The sequence below is a fragment of the Strix uralensis genome, chromosome 22 (genome assembly GCF_047716275.1).
Source record: "Strix uralensis isolate ZFMK-TIS-50842 chromosome 22, bStrUra1, whole genome shotgun sequence".
In the NCBI taxonomy this organism is placed as follows: Eukaryota; Metazoa; Chordata; class Aves; order Strigiformes; family Strigidae; genus Strix; species Strix uralensis.
The window spans coordinates 6,651,004-6,671,845 of record NC_133993.1 but is presented as its reverse complement, the minus strand read 5'-3'; the positions used below and the strand labels follow the sequence as shown (position 1 = coordinate 6,671,845).

Genomic DNA, 20,842 nt, shown 5'->3' with positions numbered 1-20,842 from the left:
TGGGTGACACTAAAGGGCACGGCAGGGACATGAGGAGGATGTTTTGGGACACAACGGGGTCAGGTCAGCATATGGCAGGGGTTTGGGACACAGTGGGGATGGCTGGGATACAGAGGGGACACTTTTGGGATGCAGCGGGGACACTTGGGGACACATCAAGGGCACTTAGGGGTGCAGTGGGGTTACTTTGGGATGTAGTGGGGACACTTGGGGACACAAGAGGCCACAAGGGGTCATGACAGAGACCCTTTGGGATGCAGTGGGGACACTGGGCACAAGAGGATGCTTCAAAGGTGCAGCGGGGGCACTTTGGGACACAAGGGGACACAACGGGGACAGGACAGGGAGTGAGGAGATTTGGGGACACAAGGGGATACCTTGGGGGACAAGAGGATGCCTCGAGGATGTGCAGCAGGGGCAGTTTGGGACCCGCGGGGGACACTTTGGGGTGCAGTGGGGACATTTTGGGACACGAGGGGACGCGACGGGGACACTTTGGGATGCAGTGGGGACACGAAGGGGAAACTTCGGGTCCCCGCGGGGACACCTCGGGCCCCTCCGGGGCGGGGCGGAGCGGCGGGCGGGGCCGGGCCGGGGTCCCGGGGGGCGGGCGGGGGCGGTGCCGGCCGGGGGGGGCGGGCGGGGGCAGAGCCCCGCTGCCGGCCCCGCTCCGCGCCCCCCGCCCCGGCTCCATCTTGTGCGCGGCCGCCGCGGAGCGGCTCCAGGTGCGGGGGGGGCCGGGGGGGCACCGGGGGAGCGGGCGGGGGGGAAGGGGGTCGCTCCCTCCGGTCCCGCGCAGGGACCCGTCGCGGGGGGAGCGCGACACCGCGGGGCGGGAGGGGACCCCGGGGTGACCCCCCCCACTCGTGACCCGCGGAGTGACCCCCCCCCGGGGCCGTGTGGGGTCCCCGCAGCGATCACCTTCCCCCCCCCCCCCCCGCCCCTTCGGACCCCCCGGAGGCGCCCGCCCACCGCTTCCCCCCCCCGCGGCCGTACGGGACCCCCGGGGCTGGAGGGGACCCTTGGGACCGATGCCCCCCCCTAGAGCCGTGCAGGACACCCAGAGAGAACCCCCCGCCTTGGGACCCCCGGAGTGACCCCCCCGAGGGCCATACGGGACCCCCATCAGACCCGCTCCCCGCCCCCCCCACCCCGCAACCGGGGCTGTGCAGGACCCGGGACCGCGACCAACCACCAGCAGCGGACGCCCCCGAGCCTCACAGAGGCCCCCGGACACCCCCCCAGCAGCAACACCCCCTCCCAGACCCTCCCAGGGCCCCCCCAGACCTCCCCAGCAGCGACCCCCCATCCCCCTCAGGGCCCCCCCACTTCCCCTTGCCGCCACCAGACCTCCCCAGTGCTCGGCGCTGCACGGGCAGGATCCGACCCCAACCCAACTGGGGACAGGGACCCCCCCAGCCCCGGGCCAGAGGGTGGGGACCCCCCCCGGGCTGTCACCCCCGTCACCCCCCCCAGGACCAGGCACCAAGGGGTTACGGCACAGAAACCGGCTTTGGTGGCCAAAATCCCTCTTAAGGCATTAATCACAGTGGGAAAGTGGGGGGAGGACAGGGCCACCGTGTCCCCCCCCCACACTGTCCCCAGCCCTACGTGGTGGGGAGGGTGGGGACAAGTGCACCCGGCCTGGAAATTTAAGCCAAATCACTAAACCTGGCTTAAAATTCAATGGGATTTAGGGGAAAAAAAAAGTTGGGAGGGGGGGGATGTGCTGGGGAGCAGGGTGGAGGGTTGGGGGGGGCACATCTGGCACTCCCCCCCCTCCCCTCCCCGGTGGGGGGGCCCAGGTATTAGTCAGGGTGTAAAGGTCAGGAGCTGGCGGTGTTTGCACGCACGGTGCGGAAGTGGCACCGTCCCCGTGTCCCCGTCCCCGGCAGTGACTCCCGGCTGGCAGCAGGTAGGGAGGGCAGGGCTGGGTGCCCCCCACCCCGGCAGGATGGGGTGTCCTGCCCCACCCCAGGGTGGGCACCCGCTGGGGACCTGCACAGTGACACGGGGGTCCCAGGTGGCTCTGGCATGGCCGGGTGTCCTGCCCCTGGGGACGGGGACTCGGAGGCCCCGCTGCTGCGTCGGGGAGGGCTTGGGGGCTCCCCATGGCCCCATTAGGGCCAGGCTTTGGGGTCCCTATAGCCCCACAGGGACTGGGCTCTGGGGGTCCCCATGGCCTGTAGGGACTGGGCTCTGGGGGACCCCATGGCCCCATAGGGACCAGGCTTTGGGGGTCACCATGGCCCATAGGGACCAGGCTCTGGGGGTCCCCATGGCCCCATAAGGACCAGGCTCTGGGGGTCCCCATGGCCCCATAGGGACCAGGCTCTGGGGGTCACCATGGCCCATAGGGACCAGGCTTTGGGGGTCCCCATGGCCCCATAAGGACCAGGCTCTGGGGGTCCCCATGGCCCATAGGGACCAGGCTCTGGGGGTCCCTACAGCCCCGTATGGCCCAGACCTCACTCTCCTGACCCCAGCTCCTGCCCCGTGTCACCATGGCTGTGGTGGCAGGAGGGGGGCAGCCCCCCACATACCGTGGCCCAATCCTGCTACACCCTGCATCACCCCCTCCCCCTGGTCCCTCTGGAAGGACCCCCCTGGGCCAGGGATCCATCTGGGGTGGCATTTTGGGGTGCAGGGTGGGGAGAAGAGCATCTGCGGGGTTCCCAACGTCTCCCTGGTGCCCCCATCACCGCAGACCCCGCCGTGCCAGGATGGCATCAGACGCCTGAGCCACCCCCCCGGCGGGGACCAGCCATGGAGACAGTTGTCATCGTGGCCATCGGGGTGCTGGCCACCATCTTCCTGGCGTCCTTCGTGGCGCTGGTGGTGGTCTGCCGGCAGCGGTACTGCCACCCCAAAGACCTCCGGCACCACTACGACACCAAGTGAGTGATCCCGCGGGGGTGGCATTGTCCCCGTGCCCACCGGGTGAAGGGGGTCAGGGAGGGACCCCAAACCCCATGGGCTGGGGACAATGCTGGGGACATGTCCATCACCATCAGGGGGACGATGCTGGGGACATGTCCAGCATCATCAGGGCATTAGGGAGGGGGGGGAGCCCGAGGAGGTGGCCCTGTCCCCAGGGATGTCCCCCGTGTCCCCAACAGACCCATTGTGGACCTGATGGGGACCACTGAGACACCGTCAGAGCCCTCGGAGCTGGAGCTGGATGACGTGGTGATCACCAACCCCCACATCGAGGCCATCCTGGAGAACGAGGACTGGGTCGAGGACGCCTCGTAAGTGTGTGTTGTCCCCCCCCCAGTGTCCTGTGTCCCCCCCACCGTTGCGGGGGACTCCCTTGCAGTGCCAACCCCCCCCATCATGGGATGCAGGTAGCAGAGATTTGGGGGGTCACCAAGCCATGGCTGGTCTCAAGGGATGGTCCTCAAGCTGGTCTCTGGGTGGGAATGTCCCCAAGGGTCTGGGGACACGGGGTGTGGGCAGGCAGGTGGAGGGGGGGTACAGGGTCGAGGCGGGAGGGGGGGGGGTCTGCCCGGATTCACCCCCTCCTCCCTCTCCACAGGGGTCTGGTGTCCCACTGCATCGCCATCCTGAAGGTGAGTCCAGGGGGTGGCACTGGTGGCAATGGTGGCACCGAGCACCCTGGCCCCACTCCCGTTGTGTCTGTGTCCCCCCCCCCAGATCTGCCACACACTGACGGAGAAGCTGGTGGCCATGACCATGGGCTCGGGCGCCCGCGTGAAGTCCCCCGCCAGCCTGGGTGACATCATCGTGGTGGCCAAACGCATCAGCCCCAGGTGATGACAGGGGGGTCCCAGGGCTCTGGGGGGGGGGGGGGTGATGGATTGGGGGCATGTCACCGTGGTGTCCCCTGGGGTTAACGCCGTCCCCGCTGGCAGGGTGGACGACGTGGTGAGATCCATGTACCCGCCGCTGGACCCCAAACTGCTGGACGCGAGGTGACGCTGGCGGGAGGGACGGGGACGCTCCTTGGGTGGGGGGACACCCATGGCAAGGCGGGGGGGCCAACACCAGTGCCACATAGCTGGGGACAACCACTGCGGGGTGACCCAACAGGATGGGGCCGGGAGGGGGGGGATGGGACCTCCACACCCCTGTGCTACAGATGGGGAAACCAAGGCACGAGCCACGCTCCGGTGGCAAAGCCACCCCCCCTTGCCTGACACAGGGCGGGAGGTGACAAGGCCACCGTGTCCCCGCAGGGCGGCGGCGCTGCTGCTGTCGGTCAGTCACCTGGTGCTGGTGACCCGCAGCGCCTGCCGCCAGCCCGCTGCCCGCCACTGGGTCGAGCGGTCGCTGGCGGCCGCCGAGGAGCACATGGCGGTTCTGCGCCAAGCCGCCATGGCCACCGAGACCGACCGGCCACCGGCCACCGAGGCCTTCCGGCAGGAGCAGTCGGCCATCTGAGACCCGCCCCACCCCACCCCGGCACCCCCATTGGCAATAAAGCCCCTGGGGTATCGTGTCCCCCCCCCCATCATGGGTGTCTCTGGGTCTGGCCTGGCTCTGTGGTCTCTGGCTGTGGGGGGGGGTTGAGGGAGGATGAGGGGGGGGTTGAGGGAGGATGAGGGGGTTTGGGGGGCCTTGGGGGGGGAGATTGGGAGTTTACAGAGGGTTTGGGGGCGTTTAGGGGGATTTAGAGGGGATCTAGGGAGGCTTGGTGGTTTGACGGGGGGGGTAGGAGCGTTTGGGGGGATTTAGGGGAGATCGAGGGAGTTCGGAGCAGCTGGGGGGGAGTTGAGGGGGTTGAGGGGGGTTTGGCAGCAACGTTGGGGAGGACTTGGGGGGGGTCGCAGGGATTTGGAGGTGGCTTGTGGGGTTGGGAGTTTAGGGAGGGTTTGGGGGGGTTGGGGGTTTGGGAGGGGATTGGGGGGGCTGGGGGGGGAAACGTTGGGTTTGTGGAGGTGGGGGGAGAAGGGGGGGTTGGGGGGTTTAGAAGGGACTTGGGGGGTTGGGTGGGTTTCGGGGGATGGGGATTTTGGGGGGATTGGAGGGGATTTGGGGGTCCGGGGGGGTTGTGGGGGATTGCAGGTGGTGGGGAGGGGCTGGGAGGTGTTGGTGGGGGGGTGGGAGGAGGTTGGGGCGCTCTGGGGAGGATTTGGGGGTGGTTTAGGGGTGCTCCCGCCCCAGGAGCGAGCCCGCGGGACGATCCCCCCGCTCCGGGCTGAGGCCGCGCAAACTCACGGCAGCCAGCGCCGAGGGGCGGCACCGCGGTCACGTGCTCCCGCGTCACGTGACGGGGAGGGCGGGGGCGAGGGGTAAGGGTGAGGAGGCGGGGCTCCCCGCCCCCTTTCCGCGAGTCGGCCGATAGGAGCGGGGCGGGCAGGGCGGTGAGCCAATGGGAGACGGGGGGCGGGGATTGTGGCTGGCCGGCACCGCGACCCTGGCGGCGGGGCTAGGACCGGGACTGGGAGAGGGTACGGACGGTACTGGGAGGTACTGGGAGTCACAGGGGGCACTGGGAGTCACCGGGGGCTATGGGGGCACTGGGGGGCACTGGGAGTCACAGGGGGACTATGGGGGCACTGGGAGGTCCTGGGGGGCACTGGGAGTCACAGGGGGACTATGGGGGCACTGGGAGGTACTGGGAGTCATGGCGGGGCACTGGGAGTCACCGGGGGCTATGGGGGCACTGGGAGGCACTGGGAGTCACAGGGGGACTATGGGGGCACTGGGAGTCACGGGGGGGCGATGGGAGCACTGGGAGGTCCTGGGGGGCACTGGGAGTCACTGGGGGGGCTATGGGGGCACTGGGAGGTCCTGGGGGGCACTGGGAGTCACGGGGGGGCGATGGGAGCACTGGGAGGTCCTGGGGGGCACTGGAACTCCCTGAGGGCACTGGGAGTCCCTTGGAGCGCTGGGACGTAGTAGGGGGCACTGGGAGGCACTGGGGGCACTGGGTCGGGGCCCTGAGTGTCCCTGCGGAGGCCGTGGGGGGTCCCGGGGGTGGGGGAGGACAGTGCAGTGACAGCGAGGGCTTGGGGACACCCCTGCTCCCAGCTCGGGGTCTCACATCGGGAGCGGTGACCCCCCCATGGCACATCCCGGCAGCGGGGGGGGCTGTGGGACCTGGGCCTGCCTCAGTTTTCCCCCTGGGTGGGAGCCGGGGTGGGGGGGGCGAGCGTACCCCCCCCTCCATGGGGTGCAGACACCCGTGGGACAGGGCCACACACCCACAGGTGCGGGGGGGGGGCGTTGGGGGGGGTCATGACACGTGGGGAAAGGGAAGCGAAAGTGATTGTGGAAGTGGGTGGTGGGGGAGGAGGGAAGGGGGGGGGGGGGGATGGACTCATCAGGGGGGTTGGGGCAGCCCTTGGCACCCATGGGTGCTGGCCGGGGGGAGTGCCCCCCCCCCTTCCCCCCCCCCGACTGCGGTGCTGGCTTCCTGCGCCACAGGGAGATGTTATCGGGGTGCTGCGGGCAGCGGTTGGGGTGCCAGACACCACAGCGGCCCCCCCCGGCGCCTGTGGGTGCTCCCCCCGGCACCCTGAGGTGCACCCCTTGGGTTGGGGGGGCCCTGGGCGAGGACAGGGGGGCTGGGACTTGCCCAACACATGGCCGAAAGGGGAAGCAAGAGCTGGGAGGCGGTGCCAGGCCAGGGACCTGCCCCCTTCCCCCCCCCCCCCCCCCCCCCAAACCTTTGGTGCGTGGGGAAACTGAGGCACGGCGGTGCCGGGGGGGGGGGGGGCAGCCGCTGCCCACAGGTGCCCCCAGCGCCATGAGGACCCTCCTGCCGCTGTGGCTGACCCTGGCCGGAGCCGGCGCCTGGCTGCGATGTCCCGAGGGGCAGCCGTGCCCCGCCACCCCGGTGAGTGCCCGGGGGCGGGGCGGGGGGTGACGGGGGGTGCCCCCACCAGTGGGTAACCCCCCCCTACCCCCCCCCATCCAGGTCCTGCCCGCCAGCAGTGCGGCGCTGTGCCAGGATGGCTCGTCCTGCCCCGCCAGAGCCAGCTGCCCGCTGCCGGAGGTGAGCCTCCCCACCGCGCCTCGGTTTCGCCCCCCTCTCTCCGCCATTTTGGGAGGGGGGGCGTTCCCCCCGCTGCCCTCCCACCCCCCCTCCTCCTCCTCCTCTCTCCCCAGGGAGTCCCCTGCGCCGATGGCCACCACTGCTGTCCCCGAGGGTCCCGCTGCAGCGCCGACAGCAAATCCTGCATCGAGTCCCCAGGTATGGGGGGGCCATGTGTGGGTGGGGGGACATGGAGGAGGCTTAGGGGGTGGGACACGGGGGTCCCTCACCCCATCCCCGCTCCCTGCAGGCCCCCGTGCTGTCCCCTGTCCCGACGGACAATCCGAGTGTCCCGACAATGCCACCTGCTGCGTGACAGCCAGCGGCGCCTGGGGGTGCTGCCCCATGCCCCAGGTACAGGGCTGGGGGGGGGGGGGGGGGGACAACGACACGGGGACACTGTGGGGGGGGACACATCGTGTGGCCACAGCTGTGATGAGCGGGTCCGGTGCCCGCAGGCCTCGTGCTGTGCCGACAAGGTGCACTGCTGTCCCCACGCCACCGTCTGTGACCTGACCCGCGGGCGCTGCCTGTCCCCCACCGGTGACGTCCCCCTGGGCACCACCTTCCCCGCCTGGAAGCGCCAGCCCCCAGCACCAGGTAAGGGGTGTCCCCGTCTGAGCGGTGGGGTGTCCCTCGCTGTCCCCACAGAGGGGACACAGAGGTGGGGAGGGGGCATGGTGACACTGTGCGTGTCCCCCGCAGTCGCGCTGCGCCAGGTGCTGTGCCCCGACGGCCGCTCGGCGTGTCCCAACGGTGCTACCTGCTGCCAGCTGCCCTCGGCGCAGTACGGCTGCTGTCCCCTGCAAAACGTGAGTGCTGGCCCCACACCGGGCACCCCACACTGGACACCCCACACCAGCCACCCCACCCTGGACACCCCATTCTGGGCACCCCACACCAGCCAGCCCGTTCTGGGCACCCCACGCTGGGCAGCCTGTACCAACCACCCTATGCCAGGCACCCCTCACTGGGCACCTCCTAGCAGGCACCCCACCCCACGCCAGGCACCCCACACCCACCAACCCACACCAGGCACCCCATATGAGACCCCCCCCCACCAGGCAGCCCATCTCAAGCACCCCATGCTGGGCACCCAGTGTCGGGCACGATGCCCCACGCCAGTCACCCCATAGCGGCCACCCACCCCAGCTGCCCCATACTGGGCACCCTGTCCCCAGCCCCCCGTGTTGGGCACCCTGCGCTGAGCACCCGCCATGCCAGGCACCCAGTACCAGACACCCCATGCCACGCACCCTGTGTGGGGCACCCCGTGCCATGCACCCCATACCGCGCACCCCACGCTGTCCTTGTCACCACCAGGCCCCCCCGGGCGGGCAGCGCGGGCAGGGGTCTGGCAGGCACCGATGCGGGCTCTCCCCGGGCAGGCGGTGTGCTGCAGCGACGGGCAGCACTGCTGCCCACAGGGCACTGCCTGCGACCTGGAGCGCTCCACCTGCACCTCGTCCCAGGGCTGGGCACGGCCCCTGGCATCCCTGCCCAAAGGTGAGGACCCCCAGCCCCTGGGGAGGGTGACCACCCCCCCCTGTCCCAGCCCAGGGAGGGGGGGACATGCCAGCTCTGACCGGTCCCTTGTCCCCAGCTCGTGATGTGAAGTGTGACAACCAGACGAGCTGCCCCGACGGGAGCACGTGCTGCCAGCTCAGCCTGGGGACCTGGGGGTGCTGCCCGCTGGAGGAGGTATGGGGGGGCGGGGGGGGGGTCTGTTCCCCAGGAGGGACAAGGGCGGGGGTCCCCTGTCCCCCCTCAGGACAGGCAGATGTCCCCTGGGTGAGATGAGGGCAGGTGTCACCTGTCCCCTGGGAGGGACAGGGAGAGCCCCCACCACCCGATGTCTCATGAGGGGTGTGGGGGGGGGGTGACACTGGGCCACTTTGCAGGCCCCCCCAGTCAGACCCCTGCTGCTGACTGGGACCAATTTGGAGACCCAGTGGCAGGAGGTGATGAAGGGACACGACGCTTGGGGACCTTTGTGTGTTCCGCTGCGGGGTGGGGGGCAAGAGTGAGAAGGGAGTCCCCATACCCCCCCCAAAGGGAGGATTAAGCTAGGCTGGGGGACAGGGGACAAGGGAAGGCAGGAACAGGCAGGGAGGGGCATGGCTTGTCCCCTGGGGATCCCCAGGCCTGGAGCTGGGGGTCCCTTGGCAGGCAGGCTGTGCTCAGACTCCCCCTTCTTGTCCCTGTCCCCCACAGGCCGTCTGCTGCCCTGACCACGTGCACTGCTGCCCCCAGGGCTACACCTGCGACCCCGAGGGGGGCAGCTGCCTGCAGGAGGGGGGGCGCCGCCAGCCCTGGGTGCAGAAGACCCCGGCCCTGAGCCGGGTGGGGGACGTGCGGTGTGACGAGGAGACGAGCTGCCCCGACGGGAACACGTGCTGCCGGCTGAGCTCGGGCGCCTGGGGGTGCTGCCCACTGGAGCAGGTTTGGGGGGGGGCCTGTCTGTGGGGACAGGGGGTCCCTATATGGGGACAAGGACGTGCTGGGGTCCCCAGCACGGGGTGAGGGAGCTGGGTTGGTGCACCCAGGGATGTGGGGGGCACAGGGCTGGACTTGAGACCAGGGGTCCTGGGGTGTCCCTGAGGGGGGGACACAGCTCGAGGGGCCCCGAGCAGCTGGAGCACCAGTCCTGGGGACATGGGGACGTTCAGCAGGGCACTGCCACCTCCTGTTCCCTGGACAGACCCACCTTCTGCCGCGTGGGGCAGGTGTCCCTGTGCCCTGGTAGGGACAGTGACTGATGTCCCCTTGCTCCTTGAAGGATGAGGGCAGATTCCCCTGGGGGGGACAAGCTCAGATGTCCCCTGTTCCCCTGGGTGGGACAAGGTCAGATGTCCCTGTGCCCTGGGTGCGATGAGGGCCAGTGTCCCCTGTCCCCCAGGAGGGATGTGGCCAGCCCAGGGCTCTCACCCCTGATGTCCCACAGGGATGGGGGTGACATTAGGCCCCTTTGCTGGGCACCTACCAGCCCCACACTGCTAAGCGGGACCAGTTTGGGGATCTGGTGGCAGGAGGTGGTGAAGGACACGAGGCCACCGGGATGGTCCCCGGGCTTGTCCTGCTGGGGGGGAATGAGGGTGACGGGGGGTCCCCATAGACCACCCTCCAAGGAGGGGTGGTGCCAGGCTGGGATGGGGGGGACAGGGGACAAGGGAGGGCAGGAACAGGCAGATGAGGACACTGTTTGTCCCCTGGGGGTCCCCAGGCCTGGAGCTGGGGGTCCCTGGGCAGGCAGGCTGGGCTCAGACCCCCCCTTCTTGTCCCCCCCACAGGCCGTCTGCTGCCCCGACCACGTGCACTGCTGCCCCCAGGGCTACACCTGCGACCCCGAGGCGGGCAGCTGCCTGCAGGAGGGGGGGGGGGCGCCGGCCCTGGGTGCAGAAGACCCCGGCCCTGAGCCGGGTGGGGGACGTGAAGTGTGACGAGGAGACGAGCTGCCCCGACGGGAACACGTGCTGCCGGCTGAGCTCGGGCACCTGGGGGTGCTGCCCGCTGGAGCAGGTCTGGGGGGGCCCTGTCTGGGCTGAGATCCCAGGGAGTCCTGGGGTGTCCCTGAGGGGGGGACACACAGCTCGAGGGGCCCTGAGCAGCTGGAGCACCAGCCCTGGGGACATGGGGACGTTCAGCAGGGCCCTGCCACCTCCTGTTCCCTGGACAGACCCACCTCCTGCAGCGTGGGGCAGGTGTCCCTGTGCCCTGGGAGGGACAATGACTGATGTCCCCTGTCCCCCAGGAGGGACAAGGCCAGGTGTTGGGCTTCACCCCCCCTTGATGTCCCCTGGGGAGGGGGGTGACACCAGGCCCCTTTGCTGGGCACCTACCAGACCCTCTCTGCTAACGGACCAGTTTGGGGATCTGGTGACAGGAGGTGATGAAGGGACACGAGGCCACTGGGATGCTTGGGGACCTTTGTGTGTCCCACTGCAGGGGGGAAAAGAGTGGCGGGGGGGTCCCATATTCTCCCCAAGGGGAGGATGGCGCCAGGCTGCGAGGGGGGGGACAGGGGACAAGGGAAGGCAGGAACAGGCAGATGAGGACACAGTTTGTCCCCTGGGGGTCCCCAGGCCTGGAGCTGGGGGTCCCTGGGGGGGCAGACTGGGCTCAGACCCCCCCTTCTTGCCCCCCCCAAGGCCGTCTGCTGCCCCGACCACGTGCACTGCTGCCCGCAGGGCTACACCTGCGACCCCGAGGCGGGCAGCTGCCTGCAGGAGGGGGGGGGGCCGCCAGCCCTGGGTGCAGAAGACCCCAGCGCTGGCCAGGGCGGGGGACGTGCGGTGTGACGAGGCAACGAGCTGTCCCCAGGGGAGCACGTGCCGGCTGAGCTCGGGCACCTGGGGGTGCTGCCCGCTGGAGCAGGTTGGGGGGGGTCTGGGGGTTGAGTATTTGAGGGGGGGGGGGGGTGGTCTGTACCAGGGCACAAGGGGTTGGGGATGGAATAGGGGGGTTTGTGGCAGGGTGGGACTGTGGGGTGTGGCCCTTTGGGGACAAGCAGAGCTGAGGGGGGGAGACAGGGACGTGGGACCACCCACCTCCATCCCTGTGCCCCCCCCCTCCATGGGGACTCTGTGAGCATGTTGGGGACAGGGTCCAGCACTCTCCCTGGGGCTGCTGCTGGGTGTGAGGAGGGCTGGAGTGGGGGTACATGAGGTTGGGGGGGTCAGGATGGCACCCAGGGACCCGGATGCCTGGGTCCCCCGCTGAGCCCAGCCTGTCCCCCCCCCCCCACCAGGCCGTCTGCTGCCGCGACCACCAGCACTGCTGCCCCCGGGGCTACACCTGCAACGTGGCCGCCCAGAGCTGCGAGAAGCTGCTGGCACCCACCCCCCTGCTGCGGGCACCCACCTCCCGGCTCCGGGCACCCTCACCCCCCCTCCGGACACCCACCCTCCCACCTGCCCCGCTGCGAGCCGCCAGCACCCAGCCGGGTGCCACCGTGCCCTGCGGCGCTGCCCGCTCCTGCCGCGGTGGGCAGAGGTGCTGCCGGGGCCGGGGGGGCTCCTGGGGGTGCTGCCCCTTTACCCAGGTGAGTGGGGGGGGCACCAGGGTGGGGGATCATGCCCCCACTGTCGTTCCCCACCCCATCTCATCCTCTATCTCTCCACAGGGCTCCTGCTGCTCCGACGGCCGTCACTGCTGCCCGGGGGGGTCCCGCTGCACCGGGGGGGGCTGGGGGTGCAGCCCCCAGCGCTGGGACCTGCCTGCACCCCGCAGGGTGCTGCTCTGATGTCCCTGGGGACCCCCCTGGGTGCCACCACCCCAATAAAAGGTTTCTAGGACAAACCCCATCCCCTGGCTCCTCGGGGCGGGGGGGGGGGGATGGGGAAACTGAGGCAGGAAGCAGAGGCAGGGGGATTTTTCTTTTTTTTTTTTTTTTTTAATATATTAATGCCATCTAACGAACAGGCAGGGACGTGCAGGCAGGCGCAGGCAGCAGCTCCCTGCCCAGCCCGGCTGGGGGGCAGGCGGTGCCCGGGGGGGGTCCCCATGTCCCCCCCACCGCCAGCCCAGCCCTCGCTGGTCCCTCTTCATCCTCGCCACGTAGAAAACGTTTAGAAACACGATTAAAATCCAAAGCCAAGGGCAGGGGGATGAGGTTGGGGGGGGGTGGAGGCAGGGACCCCCCCCCCCACCTCCTATGGCAGCTTGGAGGCACCACTGGCCCGGGGGGCACTCCCAGCCCCCCCCGCCCTGCAGGGACACAAACAGGGACAGGCCTCAGGACTTGGAGGGGGGGTGGACAGGCAATTCTTGCCTCCCCCCCCCAAAAGATGAATGACAATGTGATGGTGGGGGTGACATGGCGGGGGGGGGGACTCGGGCAGCAGGACCCCATGTGGCAGGGCACGGGCGAGGGGGGGGTGTCCCAAGCACACAGGGACACGGGCAGCCTGGGGCTCGTCTCTCTGACCCCCCCACCCCCAGCAGGGGACGGGGGGGGGGGACAGAGTTGGGGGGTGATGCCGATGGTGAGCTGGGACAATGACAGCGCAGGGTGACAGTAGCAGTGTACCCACCATCCACACCCCCCCCCCCATGGCCCCCCCGCTCCCCCCACCCCACTCACTTGACGTTGAAGACCATCAGCGGCCGCTCCTCCCGCTTCTGCCAGGGGCTTTTACGGTCGCCCCCCTCGTCCCCCCCCTCGCCCGCCTCGGCCAGCGCCTCCTCCTCGGGGCTAGTCAGGGAGTCGCGGGGGGCTTCGCTGGCGCTGCTGCGGCCGCTGCCCCCCCCTCGCCGCCCCCCGGCCCCCGCTTCCAGCAAGGGGGCCAGCGAGCTGTCCTCGGGGGAGGCGACGGGAAGGGGGGGCCGGGTCCCTCCGTCCTCCCCCCCACCTCCGACTCCCCGGGGGAGGCGGGGGGGGGGCGCGGGGCCGGACCCCCTGTCGCCGCCCTGCAGATCGATGTAGGAATGTCGGACCTGGGAGGAACGGCCGTCCAGGGACACGAACCAAGCTCTTGGCGGGGGGGGCCCCCCCAATTCTAGTAACTGCTGCCCCGCCAGCGCCTGCAGCTCCCCGTTGAGCTGAGCCACCGCCGACCCGTCCAGCAGCACCGGGATGGCCACCGAGCCGCTCACCGGTTGGGGGGCACGAGCTCCCCCCCAGTTTTCCCCTTCCTCAAATGGTTGCCCAGCGGACGGGGGGGGCGGGGGGGCGGCCGTTGCTGCCGTCGAACCGGGTCCCCCGTCGGTTTCGGGGGGACCCTCCGGTTCGCCGGGGGCCAGGCGCATGTAGCGGGCGGGGATGAGGAGGGTGGGCATCACCCCCCGGTAAACATCCTCCGGCCCCCCACCCCGGTCCAGGGGGCCGCAGAGGAGGAGGGGACCCGTGGGGGCCAGCGAGGGCGGGCGAGGGGGGGGCTCGGGCAGCGGGTGCTCGGTTGGCTGCCCCCCGTAACGGGCAAACACCGGAGGCGAGGGGGGCCGGGGGGGGAACGCGGGGGTCCCCCGGGGATGCTCGTCCGGCGGCTGCAGCCCGTCCACCGAGCGGGCGGCCCTGAGGCCGAAGGCTTCGCCGGGGCGCCCGTAGTCCTCCGGCGCGGGGGGCTGGCGGCGGCGGGGGGCCAGGGTGCCGGCGGGGGTCCGGGGGCCGGCGCGGAGCTGGGACGGGGGCGCTGACGGTTGGAAAAAGTCCGGCCGGGTGGTGGGGAGGTCACGGGTAGTGGGGGGTAAACCGGGGGTGGGGAGGTCGGTGTCCCCCCCCGAGGACGCCGTCTCCAGGTGGCTGCCACCGCAGAGGAGGTCCAGCTGGGACACCGAGGTGGCCTGGTCCCGCCGAGCGGCGTCCAGCGGCCCCGGCAGTGGCAGCTTGCGGTGCTGCGCCCGCGGCTTCAGGCACCGCCGCCTGCGGGGAGACGGCGGCCGGGTCACCCCACGGGAGGGGGCTGCTGCGGGCCCCCACCCCACCCACCTCCCTCACCGGCTGGAGGGTGCTAGAGGAGGGGGCTCCTGCCAGGGCACCAAGGGCGGGGGGGGCAGGAGGTGGTGGGCGCCCCCAAAGCTAGCTATAGGGCACCCAGGGGTGCCAGGGGGTGGTGCCCCCTCCCCAAAGCCAGCTATAGGGCACCCAGGGCTGCCAGGGGGTGGTGCCCCCTCCCCAAAGCCAGCTATAGGGCACCCAGGGGTGCCAGGGGGTGGTGGCTCTCCCCAGAGGCAGCTATAGGATGGTGGGGGGTGGCTGTCCCCATGGCCAGGTGTAGGGCACCCAGGGGTGCCAGGGGGTGGTGCCCCCTCCCCAAAACCAGCTATAGCGCACCCAGGGCTGCCAGGGGGTGGTGCCCCCCTCCCCAAAGCCAGCTATAGGGCACCCAGGGCTGCCAGGGGGTGGTGGTTCTCCCCATAGGCAGCTATAGGATGGTTAGGGGTGACAAGGTGGGGTGGCTGTCCCCATAGCCAGGTATAGGGCACCCAGGGGTGCCAGGGAATGCTGCCCCCCCACCAGCCAGCTATAGGGCACCCAAAGGCTCCAGGCAGGCAGTGTCCTCCCCACCCTCAGCTATAGGATGCCAGGCGGTGCCAGGCAGGGGCTGGTCCCCTCCCCGTACCCAGCTGTAGGATGCCCAGGGGTCCAAGCAGTGTGGGTCCCCCCCCAAGCCGTGGTCGGGACCCCTGGGGGGGGGGCTGGGCGGGGGGGTGCTGACCTGCAGTAGTAGATGAGGAGGCAGAGGAGGATGAGGACGAGCAGGGCCAGGGCGCCCAGGATGGTGAGCAGGAAGATGGTGTGGTAGGTGGTGATGTCCGTCACGCCCGCCGCCATCGCCACCAGCCCTGGGGGACAGCGGGGTCAGACGGGGCACAGGCACCCCCCCACCAGTGAGAGCACCCCAGGGGCTGCACCCAGCAGCACCGCACGGGATGGGTGGGAGGGGTGAGGGACATTCCCCCCCCGGGGTGCTGCCACCCCCCAGGACAGCCTGGGGACGGGGGGACCCACGCTGGTGGCACCCATGGGTGTCACCCTACCTGTGCTGGGAGAGGGAAGAGCTGCTGCCCAGTATCCCAACTGGGAGGAGACAAAAGTCCAGTAGAGCTGCCGGCCCTCCTTACGGATCAGCCCCGTCCCGTTACGCACCCACAGCCCTGCAGGGAGACACATCCGTCCCCCCCCGAGGTGGGCTGAGACCCCCCAAACTCATCACCCCCCTCCGCCGCCATCCCCGGCAGGAGCCGTGCCACCCCTCTGCCACCGCCCTCAACCAGCACTCACCGCTCTTGGGGTCAAACCTCCAGGCTGGCACGCTGGTGGCTACCACGGGCCCGGCGTCGGGGGCCAAAGGGACGGACAGATGGACGGGGCCGGCCAGCGGCACCTCCGTCCCGTTCCCGGTGAAGAGGTGGACGCTGAGAGCCGCCACGGGCGCCAGCTCCAGCCAGGTGGCATTGGCTGTGGGGACAAGGGACATACATAGGGGATGACCTCATGGGGTGGGTGTGTCCCCCCCAAATCCCCCAGTGTCCCCCCCATCCCCCTGTACCGCTGCCGTCCTGCTCGGCCCCGAGGAAGGCGGGGAAGGCGCGGGCCAGGCTGGGGCCGGTGGCGGCGGTGAGGGACGCGGCGAGCTGGTTGTACGTGGAGCTGCGGGGCAGGCGGGCTGCCCGCCGCGGGAACTGCGCCCACGGCTGCCCCCGGGCACCTGGAGGGGACACACACACACACACAAGGTGGGTGGCAGCACCCAGGGGTGATGGCGGTGCCACCCCCAGCGCTCCATCCCCATCGCTCACCTGGGGATCCCAGGAGGATTTGGACCAGGTCCTCGTAGAGGATGAGGGTGGCGGGGCGCTCAGGGAGCAGGTAGAGGCTGATGGAGGCGTAGACTGCAAGGGGGAGGGTGATGGGGGGACCCCAAATATAGCTCCCCCCTCCCCAGCCCCCCAGGTTTGGGAGGGGGGGGGGCTGGGGAGGAGGGGGAGGGTGGGTGCTGATGGGGAGAGGGGGGTGATGGGCCCCACAAAGCGGGTGGGGAGGGGGGAACAGGGCAGCAAGGGGTGGGATGGACATAGGGACAGGGAGGGACAGGCAGCGGGCAGGGTGGGGGCACCCCCTGCACACCCCCAGCCCAGGCCTGGCACGTCCATGCATGTCCCCAACCTGTGCACACCCCCCGCACCTCTTCCTTGCACCCCCTGATCCTTGCACCCCCCCGCCTCCCAGTCCCTGTGTGCCACCACGCTCTTGCACACCCCCAGGCCTGGCACGCCCGCACCCCCTGATCCTTGCACCCCCCGAATCCCCAGCACTCCCCGCTCCTCGCACACACCCACAGCCCCAGCCTCGCCCACCACATGCACCCCCATCCCTGCGACCCCACCCCTGCACCCACCCAACCCCTGTGCACCCCCTCCTCTATGCACCCCCATCCTTGCATGCCCCCCCCCCCACGTGTCCCACCCCGCTGCGACGTGACCCGCACTTCCCCCCACCCTGTGATGGCCTTGGGGACAAGGGCTGGCACCCAGTCAAGGGTGACCCCCTGGCCCCCACCACCCGAGGATGGGGGGACTTCAGGGCCACCAGGACATGGCTGTCCCCTCCCAAAGAGGCTGGACCCACCCTAACTCCCCTCTGTAAGGGACCCCCTCCCAAAAGCCCTTTGGGGTCCCCAGTAAGGGACTCGGTGTCCCCAGTAAGGGACCAAAGGCCCCCAGTAAGGGATCAAAGTCACCCAGTAAGAGATTGGAGCCCCCCCCAGTAAGAGGAATGACGGACCCCATTAAGAGCTTGTGCTCCCCCATAAAGGATTTAGGCCCCTAGTAAGGGACCAGTTCCCCCAGTATGGGGTTAGAGCCCCTGTAAGAAGTCAGAGTCCCCCATAAGGAACCAACTCCCACAGTGAAGACTCAGGGCCCCCCATAATGGTGCAAAGCCCCCCAGTAAGGGATTGGAGACCCCCATAAGGGCTCAGAACCCCCCAATAAGGGGTTGGGGTTTCCCAGGAAGGGACTGGGGGCTCTCCATATGAGCCACCCAGTGAGGCATCAGGTGTCCCCCAGTAAAGGGTTGGGGTGTCCCATAAGTGTTCAGAGTCCCCCCATTAAGGGACTGTGTCACCCCATCAGGGCTCAGAGCCCCCCAGTAAGGAATTGGGGACCCCCATAGGGGCTCAGAACCCCCCCAGTATGGCATTGGGGTCCCCCGTAAGGGCTGGGGGTCCCGGTCACTCACGCGGCAGCTTGTTGACGCGCCAGGGGACGGAGGCGGTGACGTAGCCACGGCGGGTGGCGGTGACGAGGACCCAGGTGCCCAGGCGGTAGGGGACGGGCAGGACACCGGTGCCCTCGTGGTCGGTGGTGCCGGTCGCCAGCGAGCTGCGGTTGCCAAAGACTTCCAGGGTGGCCTGGGCCAGTGGGGCCAGCGTCCCGCTCTCGTACACCTGCACCTTCAGCAGCACCTCTGCGGGGACACGGGTGACACGTGGGTGAGGGCACGGGGCACCCCCATACTGGCTGGTACCCCGCAGTGTGCCCTGTGGATGGGGGGGGGGGACACCACCTCAGCAGGATGGTGGGACCCCTCCTGGTGGGTCATGGCCACCATCGCGGTGGGTCATGGCCACCATCCCAGCAGAGTGATGGGACCCATCCCGGTGGGTCATGGCCACCATCGCGGTGGGTCATGGCCACCATCCCCGCAGGGTGGTGGGACCCATCCCAGTGGGTCATGGCCACCATCCCAGCAGAGTGATGGGACCCATCCCGGTGGGTCATGGCCACCATCGCAGTGGGTCATGGCCACCATCCCGGCAGAGCGGTGGGACCCATCCCGGTGGGTCATGGCCACCATCGCGGTGGGTCATGGCCACCATCCCCGCAGGGTGGTGGGACCCATCCCGGTGGGTCATGGCCACCATCGCAGTGGGTCATGGCCACCATCCCGGCAGCGTGGTGGGGACCCATCCCGGTGGCCCGGTGGTCCCTGGTGTGTCATGGGCACTACCCCCGTGAGGTGACAGGGACCGTCCCAGCAGGCACCGTGCTGGCAGGTTTGGGGGCACCATCCCAGCAGGTTACAGGGGGTGTGGGCATCACCCCTGTGCCCCCCTGAAGCGCTGGTGGATGGGGGGGTTATTGCTGCAGGGTGCCGTGCCCACATGGCTGGGTGCTCCCACTCGTGTCCCTCCCAAAATCCCCCAGGAGGGGCCAGGCAGGGCCATGCCCCCCCCAGGTGCAGCTCACACATGTCACAAGTTCGGGGGGTCTCCACCCCAGTGGGCCCCACCAGCAGCCCAGGGACTGGTCCCCCCTCCCCAGTCGCCGATGCAGGACAGGGGTGGGGCACGGCTGGGGGGGGGGGGACACCCCACACCCTCCCATGCCCCCGGCCCCCCCCGTGCCGGCGCCATCCTGCGCATGAGCCCGCAGCCCTTGGCAGCCGGCCCGGCTCGGGCGCCGTCACCCTGGCAACGACCTCCTTCATCCCGCGGCCCCGGGCGCGTTCAGGACCCCGTGTCCCCCCCGGCAGCATCCTGCCCCCCAAAAGCCCCCAACACCACTGGGCAACCCAACGCGACCCCCGACCCCCACCCCAGCCCAGATGTTGCCCAGATGTGGCAAAGGGCAAGGGGAGGAATTTGCAGCAGCTGCTTCGGTGACGCACTGGGGGGAGTCGGGCGTGGGGGGGGGGGACGACACACTGGGGGCGTCCCCCCACATAGCGGGGACAGCCGGCACCCGGGGGGCAGGAATGTCCCCGCGGCCACATGCGGGCCACCCGCAGCTGCTGGGGGACAGCTGGCACCAACAGCCACCCCCCGGAGTCCTCCGGAGAGGGGGGGCCAAGGTGCCACCCCCAGCGTGGAGGATATGGCCCCCTCCCTCCTGGCCCCATGGGCACAAGCCCCCCACCATCACCAAGGGGTCCCCAGCCACCACGGGGCATGCTGGCACCCCAGTTCCTCCCAGTATGACCCCACAGCTCCATGGTGGGTGGGCGGGGGGTGCCAGGCCCTCGGCTGGGAGTGGGACGGTGACGCCAGCGGGAGAGCTGAGCCAGCACGGGCAGGACGGGGCCGCGCCGGGGTCGGGGACCCCCCTCACCCCACTGCCGCCACCTCGGCCCCCCGGGGACACCTCCCCTGGCACAGGGGCACTGCCAGGAGGGTTTGGGGTGGGGGGTGACGGGGAGCCACGGGGACCCCAAAGCGGCGCGCTGCACCCCAAGGCCCACCCTGCCTGCCGGGAGCGGGCACAGGTGCCTGCAGTGGGGTGACCCCCGCACCCCGCCTAGGACACCCCCCACCATCCTGCACCCCCGGGTGCTGCTCGGAACCCCCACCCACCCTCCCATGCTCCAGTACTCCCTGGCCTGGGACCCCCCCACACCACCCTGCACCCCCTGGCACCGCCCAGGACCCCCACCCACCCACCATCCTGCACCCCCTCGGCCTGCGATCCCCACCCGCCCTCTCACACCCCCAAGCTCTGCCCAGGACCCCCCCCCCACCCTTCTGAACCCCCTGGCCTGGCACCACCCCCACCCTCCTGCACCCCTAAGCTCTGTCCACGACCGCCACCCACCATCACGCACCCCCTGGCCTGCGACCCCCACCCATCATGTTGCACCCCCCGGTGCCGCCCAGGACCCCCCCACCCCATCCTGCACCCCATGGCCTGAGACCACCCCCGCCCTCTTGCACCCCCAAGCTCTGTCTCCGACCCCCACCCACCTCGGCACTGCCAAGGACCCCCCCACTCGCCCTCCTGCACCCCCCCGGCGCTCCCCAGGACCCCCCACCCACCCAGCACCCTTTGCCCGCCGGTGGCCAGAACCGCCCGGGGAGGGGGGAGACGGACAGACAGACCGGGGAGGGGGGGGGCGGGCAGACAGACAGACACACAGACAGCCGCGGGGGGGGGCACGGACAGACGGACAGACCGCCAGCCGGGGGCGGGGGGGGCGGACAGACGGACGGTCAGCCGGAGGGGCGGGCACGGCGGGGGGGGGGCCACGGAGGGGCCCGTCCGAGCGGGATGGGGGTCACCGGGCGGGGTGGGGGGGGCTGGAGGGGCCGGCGGGGGTCGGGGCGGGGGTCGGGGCGGGTCGGGGCGGGGGCGGGCGCCTCCCCCCGCCGCCGCCGCCCGCCGCCCCCGCACACAAAGGCCGCTCTCACCGTGCGCTCCCGGCTCCGCCGCGCCCCGCGCCCGCCGCCCGCCCGCGGCCACCAGCAGCAGCAGCACCGGCAGCGGCGGCAGGAGGCGGCGGGGCCGCATGGTCGCTCCGCGCCGTTACCCCGCCATGCCCGGCCCGCCCGGCCCGGCCCGCTCCGCCCGCCGCCGCCGCGGGGACCGGGCTCCACCTGCCGGAGCCGCCGGGCACGGCCGCCC

The 20,842-nt window shown here is 70.5% G+C and overlaps 3 protein-coding genes across 4 annotated transcripts; 2 read left to right on the top strand and 1 right to left on the bottom strand.

Annotated features, from left to right (window-relative positions):
* Positions 1 to 643: 643 nt before the first annotated feature.
* TMEM98 (transmembrane protein 98) lies at positions 644 to 4,493 on the top strand. 2 transcript variants are annotated; one of them, XM_074891865.1, is made up of 7 exons: positions 644 to 725; positions 2,708 to 2,897; positions 3,120 to 3,251; positions 3,539 to 3,572; positions 3,658 to 3,773; positions 3,876 to 3,935; positions 4,200 to 4,493. In XM_074891865.1, the coding sequence occupies exons 2-7, from the start codon at positions 2,767 to 2,769 to the stop codon at positions 4,402 to 4,404; spliced, it is 678 nt and encodes a 225-aa protein (XP_074747966.1). In that variant the 5' UTR covers positions 644 to 725; positions 2,708 to 2,766; the 3' UTR covers positions 4,405 to 4,493. The 2 variants fall into 2 exon arrangements, with proteins under 2 accessions (XP_074747966.1, XP_074747965.1); XM_074891864.1 differs by lacking the exon at positions 644 to 725 and adding an exon at positions 1,840 to 1,915.
* Positions 4,494 to 5,349: 856 nt separating this feature from the next.
* GRN (granulin precursor) lies at positions 5,350 to 12,301 on the top strand. Its single transcript, XM_074891777.1, is given in 16 exon segments — positions 5,350 to 5,414; positions 6,702 to 6,805; positions 6,887 to 6,964; positions 7,078 to 7,162; positions 7,254 to 7,357; positions 7,462 to 7,603; positions 7,709 to 7,815; positions 8,392 to 8,509; positions 8,607 to 8,704; positions 9,218 to 9,445; positions 10,294 to 10,356; positions 10,358 to 10,522; positions 11,152 to 11,214; positions 11,216 to 11,377; positions 11,751 to 12,044; positions 12,126 to 12,301. Coding segments are annotated over 15 exon segments (1,917 nt in total). The 5' UTR covers positions 5,350 to 5,414; positions 6,702 to 6,715; the 3' UTR covers positions 12,246 to 12,301.
* Positions 12,302 to 12,372: 71 nt separating this feature from the next.
* FAM171A2 (family with sequence similarity 171 member A2) lies at positions 12,373 to 20,779 on the bottom strand. Its single transcript, XM_074892293.1, has 9 exons — positions 20,629 to 20,779; positions 17,685 to 17,912; positions 16,244 to 16,336; positions 15,994 to 16,152; positions 15,726 to 15,902; positions 15,482 to 15,598; positions 15,160 to 15,286; positions 13,086 to 14,363; positions 12,373 to 12,709 (listed from the first exon to the last, which is right to left on the bottom strand). Exons 1-9 carry the CDS (start codon positions 20,726 to 20,728, stop codon positions 12,655 to 12,657), a joined length of 2,334 nt encoding a protein of 777 aa, XP_074748394.1. The 5' UTR covers positions 20,729 to 20,779; the 3' UTR covers positions 12,373 to 12,654.
* Between the last annotated feature and the right edge of the window lie 63 nt (positions 20,780 to 20,842).